This window comes from Pelophylax lessonae (genome assembly GCF_965119305.1).
Source record: "Pelophylax lessonae genome assembly, chromosome: 2".
NCBI classification, from domain to species: domain Eukaryota; kingdom Metazoa; phylum Chordata; class Amphibia; order Anura; family Ranidae; genus Pelophylax; species Pelophylax lessonae.
Genome location: NC_138769.1, coordinates 159522796 through 159539905, shown reverse-complemented (window position 1 = coordinate 159539905; position 17110 = coordinate 159522796). Strand labels below are relative to the sequence as shown.

At 48.3% G+C, this 17110-nt stretch overlaps 1 protein-coding gene across 1 annotated transcript in view; it reads right to left on the bottom strand.

Annotated features, from left to right (window-relative positions):
• The window catches only part of FKBP6 (FKBP prolyl isomerase family member 6 (inactive)), a 148023-nt gene extending 138851 nt beyond the window's left edge, over positions 1-9172 (bottom strand). The window contains exon 1 of the mRNA XM_082247378.1: positions 9081-9172. Within this exon, the coding sequence (XP_082103504.1) occupies positions 9081-9155 (75 nt within the window). The 5' untranslated portion in view covers positions 9156-9172. The remainder of the gene's footprint in view (positions 1-9080) is intronic.
• Between the last annotated feature and the right edge of the window lie 7938 nt (positions 9173-17110).

Genomic DNA, 17110 nt, shown 5'->3' with positions numbered 1-17110 from the left:
AGGCCAGAACCATCCCCAAATATGGGAGACGAACCGAAGGAGACAAGGTCGACTTCTGAACGTTGATGGTCCAACCGAACTCCTGGAGCGTCTGGACCGTAGTGGACAGATCGCGTAGCAGGGTCTGACTGGCACTCAACCTTAGCAGGAGATAATCCAGATATCCCAAAACCGCAATGCCCTGTGCCCGCAACAGGCCCAGAACAGGCGCCACCACTTTGGTAAAGACCCTTGGAGCCGAAGCGAGACCGAAAGGTAACGCCACAAACTGGTAATGATCCTCAGCGATAGCGAATCGGAGGTACCTCTGATGACCCTCGAAAATGGGGATGTGCAGATACGCATCCTTCAGATCGATAGAGGCCAGGAAAACTCCCGGATTCAGGGAGGCTACCACCGAGCGGAGCGATTCCATTCGGAATTTTCGAACGCGCACGAAGTGGTTCAAAGCTTTTAAGTCCAGAATCGGACGCACTTTGCCCTCCTTTCTGGGCACAGTGAACGGATTCGAATAAAACCCCCGAAACCTGTCCCGATCAGGCACCGAGACGATCACCCCCTGGACGAAGAGATCTTGCACCGCCCGATGCAGGTCCTGTAACTGCCCTGGGGTCAAATGAAGATTTGAGGGAAAGAATCTGTCTGCTGGCCGTGAAAGAAATTCGATCTTGTACCCTGACCGAATGATTTCCTGAACCCACCTGTCCGTGATTCGGAACAGCCAAGGTTGGAGGAAACCGAGCAAACGTCCCCCCACCCCTGAAACGGGTGAGAGCGCCCCTTCAGGCAGAGGCGGACTGAGCCGCCGCCCCAGCTTGGCCGGATTTTTGTTTGCCGAACCAGGGCTTTTTCTGGCCACCTTGGCCTTTGAAGGGTTTTCCCTTGTTCTGCGCCTTGAAGGCACGAAAGGACCCCTGATTTGGTTTAAGGGAGGGGCTTAGGAGGGGCCCCGCTTGCCGCGGAAAAACTTGCCCTTAGGATTCTGGGGCAGCAGAGTGCTCTTGACCCCAGTGACTCCTTTAACCAATTCATCCAGAGAGTCCCCAAAAAGGCGAGCCCCCGCATAGGGAATATCAGTCACCGTCTTCCTGGATTTCTGGTCAGCCGGCCAGCTTTTCAACCAGATCAGGCGACGGTTAATCACACTGGACAGGCGCCTCATTTAAAGCCGCATCGCACAAATACATGACCCCTTGATAAATCTGGTCCACCATCTCCACGGTAGTGGGGGGGGGGGGGGGGCAGAAACAGCCACGAGTGTGCGTTTGAGCATCTTGGTCCAATCCGCCACAGCCTGAGCTACCATAACAGAGGCAAAAATAGGTTTTATCATGGAACCTGCCACCATGTAGGAATGTCGAGCAAGAGATTCCAGCCTCCTATCAGTAGGATCCCTAAATACCGGAGAGTCTTTGGTGGGAACCAGAGTAGCCTTGTTCAATCTGGCTACAGTGTGATACACTTGAGGAGCCACACACCAGCGTGCAACCGTAGTAGACGCAAAAGGGTAGAGAAGTTGAAACTTTTAAGGCACCATGAAGGTGTGTTTCAAATTGCGCCATAGCTCATTCACCGTGTGATGAAACTCTGCGGGGCAAGGAAAAACCTGCGCCGTCTTGCGGGTCCTGTGTGTACCAAAAGAGGACACAATGCCCGGAGGATTGGGCTCATCCTCTAAATGTAGTGTTTCTTTTATGGCAAGAATCAGCACATCCATAGCCGCGCGTTCCTCAGGCGTCCCAGGGGGGGGGAATCATCCACCCCTGCAACCTCCGCCTCCCCCTCAGACTCTTGCGGGTCCAGAGAAGAGCGAGACCCTGAAAGGGGCACGCTACCCACAGCAACCATGTCACATTCAGAATCAGAAGAAAAAGAAAGCCTAGGCCTTTTTCTAGCAGCATGTTCAGTCATCAGCACATCCATTTTGGACACCAAAGTCGCCACTACAGCAGCCAAATTAGTCAGCGTAGAGGATTCAGAGGAACCTGAATCCCCCACCAAAGCTGGAGGGAATTTTCTGTCCTGGGATTCCATTTTTTTTTTTTTTTTAAAAAGGTACTGGCCATTTAGGAGCGCCGTGGACCCCTGCAGCACACCGCTACAATGACAGTATCACAGACCCCCCGCAGGGACAAAACTGAAGCCAGGAAGATTGCACAAAGTAGGAAAGGAAAGGACAGCAAAACAGAACCCCACAAGTGTGTTACCACCGCCTTCGGTCGCTCCTGAGAGAAAGAAGGAAGTGATGTCACCGACGAAGGCTGAACTGAGGCTGCAGGCCAAGGAAAAATGGATGCCTATTGAAAGTAATGGGAGGCTTCGGTAAAATGGCCGCCGACATGTGAACGGAACGATCGTTTGCCACACACAAGATGGCGCCGCAAGGCGCCAAAATACACTACATAACATGCTGCCCACACCTAAAATGGGGGACCGGCGATTATAAACCGGCAGCGGCCGCCGCACGTGTCTGTACCTCCAGGCACCCTAAAGTGACAGTAGGATAGGGACCCCCAAAACCCCACACAGCGCTGGCTGTGAGAGAATAAACCTCCGCAGGGACCGGGACCAGGGAGCCCGAAACGCACAGACATAGGGGACACCACAGACACACAGAACTGCCGACCCCAGACAGAGGCCCCACACAGAGTGTACTTACCTGTACCCGATGGCGTGAGGTGCCTCATATCAACGGGAAACCACCCGCCCTCAGATGGCAGGGGAGTGCCGTCAGCCAAAAACGCAGGACACTAGTGGTGCACGGACTAACCGTTGTGTCCAGTGAGGTAGCCACCTCACAGGCTGCATCCCTGAGGACCAGGGATGGGTCGTTTAGCAGGCTGTGTGTTCGCCCTGGCCTCGCAAACGCTCGATGGCAGGCTGGGATTCCATCTGACCCTGTGTCCTGGAGAATCAGGAAGATCAGTCTGATTCCCAGCTCCGCAAACGCCGTCTTCATCCGAAGATTCGACTAACTAATGCTGGACAAATTAAACAGCTAGCAATGCAAAGAAAAAAAAATTACATTTTTCAGAAAATAAATCATAAAAGAAAAGAAGAAGGCTGAGACTGTAGCCCCAGCACAGGGAAGCCTATCTACTCCTAAGCTATGTAGAAGACAAACTGAGTTGGGATGGCTATTGCAGGGGGGTATTGGACCAGAGGGACAGCCCCCATGGGTTTGACTATGTAGATGAATTGTTCTTAACAAGTCTTATGCCTAGATACTCCTGCGGAGAGGAAGCAATACTCCATTAGTGATGACTGTATGAGTGGGTGGCGACTGTCGGAGGACGCAAGAGAAAATATTGTTTCCCTTTAACGTCTTTCAGGACAGCACCTGAGAGATGGCTTCTCCCACTTGCCAACAGGAAACGCCACCTCCACCAAACTTTAAAAGGAGGCTTCTCCCCACAGCTCATCAGATTTTGTGTTTCCTCCGGTCCAGGAACACCTAGTGGGGAGTCAGGAGCTTTTAGGTGCTGTCCTGAGAGACAGATGATAGAGAAATAAAATTTCTTTCAAAATTTAGGCTAATAGGTATTCAGCAAGTGTATATTAATTGGTTCGCATGAAAGTTAGTGTCTACAAACAATAGTATTTATACTGGAATTTTTCTTTTTTTTTTTTCATAGTAGTAATGGTGGTAATCGGGGGGGGGGGGGGAACTGACTGACACCAATACAGTGATCAATGCTAATAATATACACGGTCATTGTACTAATGACACTGGCTGGGAAGGCGTTAGCATTTAGGAGCCATCAAGAGGCTGTGTGCCTAACAATGTTTAGTGTGTGTTTTGTTTTCCTAAGCAATGTGCCAGTCTTTACTCCCTGCTTAGCAGGGAGGGGGGAAATATGGCCCATTGCTGCTGTCTATAGAGAGCCCAGTGTTTTTTTTACCAACACAGGGCTCTCTTCTGACATTCGCTTAGCTTATCACCGGGATCGGCTTGTGCTGTAGCGAATATCAGCACAGTCAGGGCAGGCAGGTGTGCAAGCCTCCTACCTGGAAATGCAAATCACATATATTTACGCATTTCTGCGCAGTCAAGCCGCCCTGTAGCAGTAAAGCTAGAGGAAGCGGTCGTCAAGCTGGTAATGAATACAGAGCTGCATTTAATTGTGTCTTTGAGAATTTTCTGAAATTCAGCTTTGACTCGCATTCACCCATCTTCTCTCCCACCACACCTATAATCAGTAACCTGAAATACTAATAAAGGCTTAATTTACACTTGCAGTTGGGGCTACCCCCAACCATTCTCCTTAAGATGCAAAGGATGGTGCAGGTTTTTATGGGTTAAAATGGGCAGTGAGGATGCAACATAACATTTCCTCACTGCTCATCAAATGCCCTCTGAAAAGCAATCCAACATGAACCGCTGTTCAACGTGCAACACAAATGTAAACAAGCCCAAATGGGGCTTTGAGCTACTTCTGAAGATAACCAGGTAGGAAAATGTTCACATGGCGAGCACTGCTGTTGAAAAGCTGTGAATATCACTTCCCCTGGCAGAGACCATTTGATCAATGCTTTGGTATGGGTCAAGTGTTCAGCATCCAAAGTACCACTATTTTCTTTAACATTTCATTGGGAAGAAAATGTGAACAAAACATTTGGCATGTTGCAGTAAGGCCTTATTTACACTAGCGTACCTAAGCACAAGCACCACCAGTGCGAGGGCCATGTTTGCTCAGGTATTTCATGCATCCCTGTGCCGGCGGTTCCATTCATGTCAATAGGGATGCAGCAGCTGCACACATCTGACATTTGTGTGGGTGCAGGTCCTCGACGGGACATTGCGTTCGGGGACCGGAACACTCTTGGATGTCAAATTAGGAGTAGCAGCAGCTGTACCTGTGCAGCTGCAGCATCCCAGCTTACATGAATGGGACTGCCTGCACAGGGAGCATGAAACACCTGTGCATTCCTGTGTGGGCAAACACAGAGAGCTTCATCACTCTGGGGAAAAAAATAATTAAATTAAAGTTAGCAGCTACAAATACTGTATGTGCTGGCATTTAATAAAAGGACACTTGCCTGTCCAGGGATCCAGCTCCATCCACAACTGAGCTACTTCCTCACTAGTCTCTGGGTTCCTGGCTCTGGCATCTTTAGTGTGGCAAGCCTGCTGTGACAGCGTGTAGCTTCACAGGCAACTTCCAGCAGCGCTCCGTAAGTGGGAACAGGCGGGTACCTGTCAAAACTAGGTACCCTCTCACAAAAAAAAAAAAAAAAAGAAAAAAAGACATGCCAAATGTGAAGAGGTGGGGGGTATTAAAGAAATTAAAGCGGAACTTCCCCTTTTGGATGAGATTCAGTTTTAAAGTATGCCAGAGTCGTAAATGGGGATGAACTAAAAAACGTTCAGTTTCTAGTCCGAGCCCACCAGGAAGTTGTCCCTGTATCAGACTCCTTACGTACATGCAGCTGCAGGGTGGGGAATGCCTCGCTGCAAATGACTGCCACACAGCAGGGACAGCTTCCTGGGGGTCTTGGACTGGGATCCGAACACGCCTGAGCTAATTTCTACTTGTAACATGCAACAGTTCAGAGAACTAAAGTGTCATTTTGTGATGCTTCTGAAAAAAAAAAAAAAAAAAAAAAAAAATCGCTAATTTAACTAGGGATTGCGTGGTCATGTAATGCTGTACCCAATAGAAATGAATATTTTTTTTTTCACAAAAAAAAAAAAAAAGCTCCCTTTTGCTGGTATTTAACCACTTGCCGACCGCCCTGCGCAGATTTACTCGTAATATAATCTACTACGTGATTATGTGCATGCAGTCTCAGCGGCTCGCACGCCGTCAGAGCCTCGCTCTTGCTGTGATTAGACACAGCGGGAGTCAGACTGCGGGAGGAGCAGGCTCGATCGCCGTCAGCCTCCCACGATCTTGAGAGACACTGACAGAAGAGCCGCCTGCCTATGTAAACAAAGCAGACGGCTCTTCTGTCAGACCAGCAGAGAGAGATAGTGTGTTTCAGCTAGCCTGAAACACCAATCTCCCTTTGCCTGTCAAAGAGCCCCCCAGTTTGCAAGCACAAGTAGGCATACATTTATCCCCTCGATCACCCCCAGTATTAACCCCTTCCCTGCCAGCATCATTTACACAGTAACAGTGCATATTATTTAGCACTGATTACTGTATTAATGTCACTGGTCCCCAAAAAGTGTCAAAAATGTCAGTTAGGGGGTCTGATCTGTCCGTCGCAATGTCACAGTCCCGCTAAAAATTGCTGATTGCCGCCATTACTAATAAAAAAATAAAAAAAGTCCAAAAATCTATCCCGTAGTTTGTAAACGCGATAACTTTTGCGCAAACCAATTAAAATATGCTTTTGGAGATTTTTTTTAACAAAAATATGTAGCAGAATACAAATTGGCCTGAACTGATAAAAAAATTTTTAAAAAATCGAATTTTTTTATTGGGAATGTTTTAAAGCAGAAAGTAAAAAATATGGCGTTTTTTTTTTTTTTTTAAAATTGTCGCTCCTTTTTTGTTTATAGCGCAAAATCTAAAAACCACAGAGGTTATCAAACACCACCAAGAGAAAGCTCCATTTGTGAGAAAAAGGGACATCAATTGTATTTGGGTACAGCGTCGCACAACTGCGCAGTTGTTAGTTAAAATAACGCAGTGCCAAATCACAAAAAATGGCCTGGTCATTAAAGAGGTTGTAAACCCATGAAACTTTTTTTTTTTTTTTGCTGCAACCTGAAAGAGAAACCCATTATGAAATACTTACCTAAGAACGAGGCCCCGCCATGCCGCCCGCTCACCTGTATGACGGACGACATGTCCAGTCGCCCGTCTTCCGGGATCGTGGCATCCGGCCATCTGATTGGCCGGAGCCGCAGTGACGTCACTCCCGTGCACGCACGCGGGAGCCGACGGTCACGGCACAGGGCTCTGAAGAAACGGCACCAGCGGCCGTTCCTTCATAGAACATGCGCCAGTGACGTCACTGGCTGCATGTAAGGTAAATATCTCCTAAACGGTGCATGTTTAAGAGATATTTACAGTACCTATAGGTAAAAGTGTCAGAGGAGGGTTTACTTCCTCTTTAGGGGGGAAAACCTTCTGAAGCTGAAGTGGTTAATCACCACTAGTTTTTTTTATTTTTTGCAATATAAATGAAAAAAAAAGACTAAAAAAAAACATAAGCGCTGTGGAGAACCGGAGGCTTTCGGCAATGGATCTTCCCAGTACCACCGAAAAGATGGCCAACCTCGGACTTGGTGATGCTAGACTAGCTCCTTCCAACGCGTTTCATCATTCTGACGCCCCCTTGACAACGCGTTCTCCACAGCGCTTATGTGTTTAGTCATATCCTTTGTGGGTGAGTGCATACCCTATTGTGTTCTGTCAATAAACTGTTATTGAGGTAATACACTATGGGCATGTCCCGTTTGTTTATTATCCCCCCACTCCATGTGAGATACCCTATGTGAGACATATACTATCAAGATCCCGAGGGGAGCCTGTGCCGGTCTCTTCAAGTGGTTTGGAAGTCCATGGAGCAGTTGCGTCAGGGAGATAGGCTGCAGTGGTCCTTAACTACTCAATGCGCTTATCCCACCGCTTTCTGGTAAGAGGCAGTACATGGTGGTCGGGACCTTACGCGGTTTGATATCATCATAGTCACCTGGGTGGATAACCTTTGCAGTGTATTTATCTGGACTGTCTACTACTTTCACTACAGGCTTCATTGGCTGGTTGGATAACCTTTGCAGTATATTTGTATGGACTTTATATCACTTCCAGTGTGGGGTTTACAGGCTTATGACCATTTTACATATACAGTTTATTTTTTTACATGGACTGTTTTTACATATGGCAATCTGACACTAACTGACACTGGGGGGGGGGGGACTAACTGCCACTGACTTGACCAGTGACATTTATTCAGTGATAATACTGTACACTTTCACTGTACTGGCTGAGAAGCGGTTAAACGTAGAACTATCAAGGGGTTGAACATGTGCCTAACTATGTGTAATGCGTAATCAGTGTGCTGCTTTTACAGGGATCACTCAGAGAAACTGACAGATCACCCCCCACATACAGAGCTCTGTGTTGTTTACCAACACAAGAGCTCTAGCTTGTGATTGCACACAGCTAATCAGCAGGTCCCAGCCATAAATCATTGGTCGGGACATGCTGACAGGCTTCAGCTGTGAAGAGAGATGGGTTTGCATGTGTCTAAGTTCCCAAGTGCCAGATCCCGCCAGGAAGCCGACACTGCATTCCGCTAATCACAGGCACTGAGACATTTCCTGATCTGTGCAGCTGTGGATCGGGAAATGTCTCAGTGCCTGTGATCAGAAGTGTGCAGTGTTGGCTTCCTGGCGGGATAGGGCACACGGGAATTTGAACACGCACGTCGGAACCCATCTCCAGCCGTGAACAAACATATCAGGTGCCAGGCAGCGGGCAAGCACCCTAAAACAAGCAGCAGTGTACAGGCACGTCACTTTGTTTACAGCGCCTGCAGTACATTGTGGGCAGGCGCTAAGTCGGTTTCCCCCAAACATTTAACGGACACTTCTCATTCTCACAATCCAGGGCTGTCCCCACAGGCGGCCCCACTCACATTTCTTCTTCGGATCACAGGCTACATTGAGAGCTGCAGGTGCCATAGGCTGCTGCTGCTGCTGTCAGTGAAATCCTGAAAGGAGGAAGCTGGAGGCACCCCAGCCCAGCTCAGGAACGCTCCCTCAATGGTGCCCCATAGCACAGGGCCTGCTGAGGGGGGCACTCAGAAAAGGAGTAGAGGGCGCCACTAGGCCTACCCAAACAGGCCATAAGGTATATTAACTAAAAAAAAATATATGTATATATAATAAAGATAAATATAATTTGGCTGAATCCGATCAGACAGACACCTGCCAGGTCACGGTCTACCTGTAGATGGAGCTCTACACGTGATATGGACACAGCCGTTGTTAGGAAATGCCGGCCTACGTGATGCCTGAATGGAGGCTGCCAGGTACGCGGGGGCCGTGTGCGGCCTAACAAGTAAACTTGAAAACCACTACGTGAAAACACATTTTCAGCATCCTCGGTGTACGGTCTCACCAAACCATCCGCATCCCGGCCCCGCGGAGTACAAGGCTGGCTGTGAGTGCCACCGACGCCCCCTTCTCTCGCCATTGTTCGCAGCTCTTCACTCCGCGTTCAACACGTGACTTCCCCTCAGTACTCCGCCACTGAGGGACCCTCAGCGCCTGCCGCTTCACCGCCCTCCGCCAATCAGCTTCTGCCTGCGCCTGACCAACGGGGCGTGTCACAGTCCATTCTAGAAGCTCTCAGTGTGTGAAGTACCGGTAGGAGGTCATGAACATGAGTGCAGTTTATGTTTGCCTGATTTTTTTTTCTTTTTTTATAAACCCGTCATTATAAATGACGAGTGAATCCCGAGACTCTGTGAATCCCATTTTTTTTGACTTGACAGATTATAGCTGATTGGTCAGTTTCAATAATAGATAAAAATTCTCTCAGCCTCTGGAAAAAAAAGACCTACTTGCAGTTCTGTGCCAGGGGAGAGCCATTATAATCACCTCTCAGTGGGTCGGTGTGACACCTACCTTGCGCTACAATCTCTGTGGCGGCTGGTGCTAAAAAAAAAAAAAATAATAATAATTTTGGGGGGGGGGGTTCACCTCGTCCCATTAACCACTTCAGCCCCCTTTTTACCCCCTTAATGACCAGGCCATTTTTTGCAAATCGGCACTGCCTTACTTTAATGTCAAATTGCGCGGTCGTGCGATGCTGTACCCAAATACAATTGATGTCCTTTTCCCACAAATGGAGCTTTCTTTTGGTAGTATTTGATCAACTCTGCGGTTTTTAGATTTTGCGCTATAAACAAAAAAAGAGCGACAATTTTGAAAAAAACGCCATATATTTTACTTTCTACTATAAAACATTCCCAATACAATTTTTTAAATATTACATTTTTTTTATCAGTTTAGGCCAATTTGTATTCTGCTATATATTTTTGGTAAAAAAAATCCCAAAAAGCGTATTTTAATTGGTTTGCACAAAAGTTCTAGCGTTTACAAACTACAGGATCTATGGACTTTTAGTTTATTTTATTTTTTATTAGTAATGGCGATTTGTAGCGGGACTGCGACATTGCGGCGGAGAGATCGGACCCCTAACTGACATTTTTGACACTTTTTGGGGACCAGTGACACTAATACAGTAATCGGTGCAAAATAATATGCACTGTTACTGTATAAATGACACTGGCAGGGAAGGGGTTAAAATGTATGACCAATATGCTTACTAACTGTGTGTGGGGGGGGGGGGTTCTGTGACAGGCACAGAGAGATCGCTGAAACTGCTGATCTCTCCCTGCCTGTCCAACAGATGATCCGCCTGCTTTGTTTACATAAGCAGGCTGGTCTCTCGGTTTCTCCGACGACTGCGGGAGGGCAGCGGCAATCGCCGCCGCTCCTCCCGTGGCCCGCCTCCCGTTGTGTCTAAACACATCGAGAGCGCGGCTCCGGCAGCACCTAAACTATTTGCACTCCAGTCACGTGACTGGACGTAGCCAAGCCGCCCTGCTGCAGTTATACTATGGCGAGCGGTCGGCAAGTGGTTAAACTAGGACACATATTAATTATACAGGTTCTGTGGCTTGTTAAGGTGGTGATTAAACTCACTCTGTGACTTATGTGCATTATATTAGCCTCAGAACCTGTGTAATTAATATGTCCTGGTTTAAATGGATGAGGTGGCAACCCTAACCCCCCAGAAATTTTTTTTAGCACCAGCCGCCCCTGGCCATTACAGAGGTAGGGTGACACCCACCCACTGAGAGTTGATTATAATGGCGCAAACAAACTACTTGAGGTCCGCACTCACCAGAGGACGTGGTGAGACTTACCTACACACAGAGCTTCCAGCCTGGGCTGTCACAGCTGCCCTGATACCCAGCGGCTTCCGTGTTCCAAATCCTCAACCTCCTGATTGGTCGGGACGAGAAGCCGGAAATGAGGCAATGGTGAATACTGATTCGCTAAAATCAAAAGTAGGAGAGTTTGGGGCGCAGTGCTCTGAGGCTCTAATCAAGTGTCAAAAATAGATGGAGCTATTAGACACCTATTAGTCTGGCACAGTGCACTGTGTACACATGGAACAATTTATTCTTAAATTAATGATAATATGACTAACATTTTTTAACTTTAAGATGTAAAAAAATGTTAGTCATATTATCATTTATTTAAAAATAAATAGTTCTATGAACTTGGGGGGGGTTACCTTATGGACTGGTCACCCCTAGTAAGGGCCCCTTTAGATTAGTAGCCAGGGGACTGTAAAAACAGGCAGCTGGCCTGCTGTTTTAGGGCCAGTTCATACCACAATTTCTGTTTGCACATTGTTTAAGCATTCCAGAGCATTTTTTCTTCATCCCAATTGAGGACCTGTGCAATTTCAATAAGTTTTGCCGTGTTTCATCCAGAAAAAAATGCAAAATGTTCTACTTTTGTTGAGTGCACTGGTGTGAACTAGGGCCACTGGAATCCATGTTAAAGGATAAGTTCACTTTTTAGAAAAAATAATAAATGCACATCTTTTTGCAGGTAGATGTCGGGGCTTGTAGTTTGGTACTAGGTATAGGAGTCCCTTTAGGCCCCTTTCACACAGGCGGACCGTTCAGATCCATCTATCTTTTTTTTTGGCGGATCTGAACGGTCCCCCCATGCATCTCTATGGGGCATCGGATGTCAGCGGAGACATGTCCGCTGACACCCGATCCGATCCATCAAATGTGGACGGATGGAAACCCTATTTTATATCCGTCCAGTGGATCGGATGAGATCGGATGAGAACGGACCGACCAGGCCTGATCCTGGGCGGGTGCACGGGGTGCACCACGCCCAGGCGCTGCAAGCTTAGGCAGAAGGGGGGGCGCCGAGGCTCAAATGGCACTCAGCCTCCCGCTGCCTGGCGCCGCAGCGCTTTAAGTTTCTATGGCAGCGGAGGAATCACAGGGGATCGCTGTACGGCCGGGAGCTGCGGAGGGAGGCGGATGGAGAGCAGAGCTGGTAGGTCAGAGGGAGGGAGGAGGAGCGGAGGAATCACAGGGGAGCGCCACCGATCCATCCCACACCAAGACAGGACCGGACAAGCGTCCTGTATCTTACTTTCACTTTGTGTCCTACCTCTGGGTGATGTCATGAGGGAGCCAGGGAGGGACTAAGGAGAACCTCAAATACCCATTGGCTGGGGAAGCAGCAGGAGTCGGTGCAGCCTAAATCTTGCAGGCTGCACCGCCTACTGCTGCTTACACAGCCAATGGGTGCATCGAAAGCGATGTCCATCACATGCCTTAAATCTTCTTACCGCGGTCTTCCTGTCTTGGTGTGGGTCCTGTGGGATGGATCAGCTCGCCTCTGAATGGAGTTCCTGGGCGGCCAAGTAGCAGAAGCGCCTGTTCTGCATGGTGCAGGGATGAGGTAAGAGAGGGGTTAGGAGGTTAGGTGGGGGTAGTGAAGGTGCAGTATTGGGGGTCATGCATGGTGCAGGGATGATGTAAGAGAGGGGTTAGGAGGTTAGGTGGGGGTAGTGAAGGTGCAGTATTGGAGGTCATACATGGTGCAGGGATGAGGTAAGAGAGGGGTTAGGAGGTTAGGTGGGGGTAGAGAAGGTTCAGTATTGGGGGTCATGCATGGTGCAGGGATGAGGTAAGAGAGGGGTTAGGAGGTTAGGTGGGGGTAGTGAAGGTGCAGTATTGCGGGTCATGCATGGTGCAGGGATGAGGTAAGAGAGGGGTTAGGAGGTTAGGTGGGGGTAGTGAAGGTGCAGTATTGGGGGTCATGCATGGTGCAGGGATGAGGTAAGAGAGGGTTTAGGAGGTTAGGTGGGGGTAGTGAAGGTGCAGTATTGGGGGTCATGCATGGTGCAGGGATGAGGTAAGAGAGGGGTTAGGAGGGTAGGAGGGGGTAGTGAAGGTGCAGTATTGGGGGTCATGCATGGTGCTGGGATGAGGTAAGAGAGGGGTTAGGAGGTTAGGTGGAGGTAGTGAAGGTGCAGTATTGGGGGGCATGCATGGTGCAGGGATGAGGTAAGAGAGGGGTTAGGAGGTTAGGTGGGGGTAGTGAAGGTGCAGTATTGGGGCAGACATGGGAGTAAGTCACACATGTGCAAGTCACAAGCAAGTCTCAAGTCTTAACCTTCAAGTCTCAAGCAAGTCCCAAGTTACTGTGGCGAAAAGCAAGCAAGTCAAGTCGAGTCCCTGCTAGAAGTCAAGCAAGTCAAGTCATTTATTTTGGTCAAGTCACAAATCAAGTCAAAATACTGATCTACCCCAATTTTCACCTTTAAATCAGTTAAAAGTCAGTGGTCAGGAAAGGTTTTATTTTATTTTCAACATTAACAAAACTGCTTAGTGCTTTTTTCTTGGCATATTAAAGAAACACTTTGAATGCCCAAACAGTTCAAAATCCTTCGTCCGGTCATGTTTCAACACCACAAAAAACATGTTAAAGCGGAGTTCCGGCCTCAAAAATGACTTTGGGCCATCTGCTTGCTATCATTCACGTGAAAAAGAAATGGATAATGCCGATTTTTTTTTTCTTTGCTTACCTTGTTATTGAAGAAAATATACTTACCTTTCTTCCACTCCCTCACTCTGCGGCCGCGGCTCGCGCCATCACTTCCTGCTTGCATTGATTCCTGGGAGCTGAACATTATCGCTCCCAGGAATCAATGCGCCTGCACCGGCCCCGCTCGTCAGTTCCAGGGCAGGCACGTCATTTCCTGCTAAACAGCTTCTGGGCATGCCCAGAAGCTGTGCAGGGATGACACGCCTGCCCCGGAAGTGATGAGCGGGGCCGGTGCAGGGCATTGTGGGACCGAAGAGGACACGGAAGAGGACGCTGAAGAGGACGCGCTGGCTTCAGCTGCCCACACCTGAGATGGCAGCGCTGGACAAGACATTTTCAAGGTAAGTATTTCTTCTAAAAGGTAAGTGCAACCTGGGACAGTTCAGAGACTATCCATTATGAAATGTACTAGCCCTGACTGTCCCGGGGGTATTTTTATTGAAAAATAGTTTCCGAGGCCGGAACTCCGCTTTAAGTATTTCCATTGTTAAACAGCCAAATCGGAACACACTGAGGTGTTTTAAGTGACTGTGGTGTCAGAAACATAACAGGCACATTAATTTTGCTTTAACACTTCTTGAGAAAATGCAAATATTTAATAACTTAAAAAAGTAAAGTCATTTCGAGTCATATGTCTCAAGTCAAAGTCAAGTCTCAAGTCATGAATACCAAGTCAAAGTCAAGTCGAGTCTTTTATTAATTTTAGTCAAGCAAGTCTCAAGTCCTCAAACTGGTGACTTAAGTCTGACTTAAGTCAAGTCATGTGACTCAAGTCCCCCACCTCTATATTGGGGGTCATGCATGGTGCAGGGATGAGGTAAGAGAGGGGTTAGGAGGTTAGGTGGGGGTAGTGAAGGTGCAGTATTGGGGGGCATGCATGGTGCAGGGATGAGGTAAGAGAGGGGTTAGGAGGTTAGGTGGGAGTAGTGAAGGTACAGTACTGGGGGGCATGCATGGTGCATGGATGAGGTAGGAGAGGAGTTTGGAGGTTAGGTGGAGGTAGTAAAGGAGCAGTATGGAGGGAGGGGCATGCATGGTGCATGGATGAGGCAGGAGAGGAGTTAGGTGGATGTAGTAAAGGAGCCGTATGGAGGGAGGGGGGCATTCATGGTGCAGGGATGAGGTAGGAGAGCGGTTAGGAGGTTAGGTGGAGGTAGTGAAGGTACAGTATGGAGTGGGGTATGCAGGGTGCAGGGATGAGGTAGGAGAGGGGTTAAGTGGAGGTAGTGAAGGTGCAGTATTGGGGGGCATGCATGCTGCAAGGAAGAGGTAGGGGAGGGGTTAGGAGGTTAGGTGGAGGTAGTGAAGGCTGCATTTGCTGGGCACTGGTAGGCTGCATTTGGTTGGAACTGCTAGGCTGCATTTGGTGGGCATTGATAGGCTACATTTGGTGGGCACTAATAAGGCTGCATTGGTGGGCACTGATAAGGCTGCATTTGGTGAGCACTGGTAGGCTGCATATGGTGGGCACTGATAATGCTGCAATTGGTGGGCTGTGGTAAGCTGCATTTGGTGGGCACTGTTGAGTCTGCATTTGGTGGGCACTGTTGCGTCTGCATTTGGTGGGCACAACTGATAAGGCAGCATTTTATGGGCACTGATAAGCTTGCATTTGATGGGCACTGGTGAGGCTGCATCGATACATTGATGTCTTGTATCATATCCGCAGTCTCTGACCATCTCTTGTATCATATCCGCAGTCTCTGACCATCTCTTGTATCAAGTCTGCAGTCTCTGACCATCTCCTATAGTATGTCTGGGGGCTCTGTCTAACAGACTCTCTAACAGAGGCCCTCTCTGTGTCCATTAGAGAGACCCCCCCTCCAGATCCCATTAGAGTATTTGTTTATTGTTAAGAGATCGTGGGAGGGTCCCGGGGTAAGGAAGACTCCTTAGGGGAGCATCTCTGTGTTTAAGTCGTTGCCATAGAAACATTTGTAAAGGGGAGGAGTTAGTAAGATGACCACGCCCAAGTGGGGGCGCCAGAAATATTTCTGCACCCAGGCGTCTGTGACCCTGGGATCGGCCCTGGGACCGACGGTCCGTTCCCATCCGATACCCCCATAGAGATGTATGGGGCTCTGACAGCTGTCATTCTCCTGCTCAGCGGGGGATCGGCGGATCGATCCCCTGCTTAGAAAAACTATGTGAAAAGAGCCCTTAAAGTGCAGTTTTAGCAGATGAATCTGCAGCTAGCACACTTCTCCCATGTAAGGAGTGAGTATGCCCCATGGTTTTGAGAAGTGGGATTTATATTCCATTCTGTGAATAGTGTAGGACCCACTGAAAATGGGGTACTTTGACGCAGTGGTGGGCTTAAGCACGGTTTGGCCATATGGTGGGACTAAATCCCCATATTTACTTATTAAGATCAGGTGTTTTTAAGTAGCCTTGCAAGATTTGAAAGCAACCTTTTTTTGTGTATGTGTGCACTATTCTCTATGGTTCAATTTGTAGTTAATTCACACACAAAGCTGTGTGAATTAATGACGTGGGCGGTGCCTATGGTTGCCACCTCATTGCCACTTCTGGACCAGAAGATTTTGCTGCTTAATGACCAGGTGGTATTCGATCACCTGTGCGATTTTTATTTTTGCGCTATAAACAAAAAAAGAGAGACAATTTTGAAAAAAATATATTTTTCACATTCTGCTATATGACATTCTCAAAAAAAAAAATTAAAATTCAAAATTTTTAAACATTTTAGGCCAATTTGTTTTCTACTGCATATTTTTGGTGAAAAAAATAGCAATAACCGTTTTTTGATTGGTTTGCGCAAAAGTTATCGCATCTACCAACTACGGGAAAGATTTATGTAATTTTTAATGTTTTGTTTTTTTTTTTTACAAGTAATGGCAGCGATCTGCGATTTTTTGCAGGACTGCGACATTGCGGCGGACAGATCAGACCCTGACTGACATTTTCGACACTTTTGGGGGTAGCAGCAGTGGTGGCCGGTGCGTTGGGGGCGCAGGGAGTTCAATGGGGTTTTTTTTTCTTCTGAAGCACGTGATTAGAGCCAGAGGCTCTAATAGGCTTCAGAAAAGGGTGGACCCGGGGCGCAGAGCAGTGCGCCCCGAGCCCACCCATTGTGTGACAATAGCGAATGAATATTCGCTATTGTCACACGGATCCTCCTCCTGGACAATCAGGAAGCGGGTCAGAGACCCGTTTCCTGATTGGCCGAAAGGCGAACCTTTGCCACTGGCCAAGGAGGAGGAGGAGGACGCGGAGGACTGAGGAGAAGCCGCCGCTGCATCAGGTAAGTGTACTGGTCTCTCTGCACGCTGTGGTCACTCTGCATTGATGGGGGCACGCTGCGGTCACTCTACATTGAAGGGGGCACACTGTGGTCACTCTACATTGAAGGGGGCACGCTGTGGGCACTCTACATTGATGGGGGCATGCTGTGGTCACTCTAGATTGAAGGGGGCACGCTGTGGTCACTCTACATTGATGGGGGCACGCTGTGGCCACTCTACATTGAAGGGG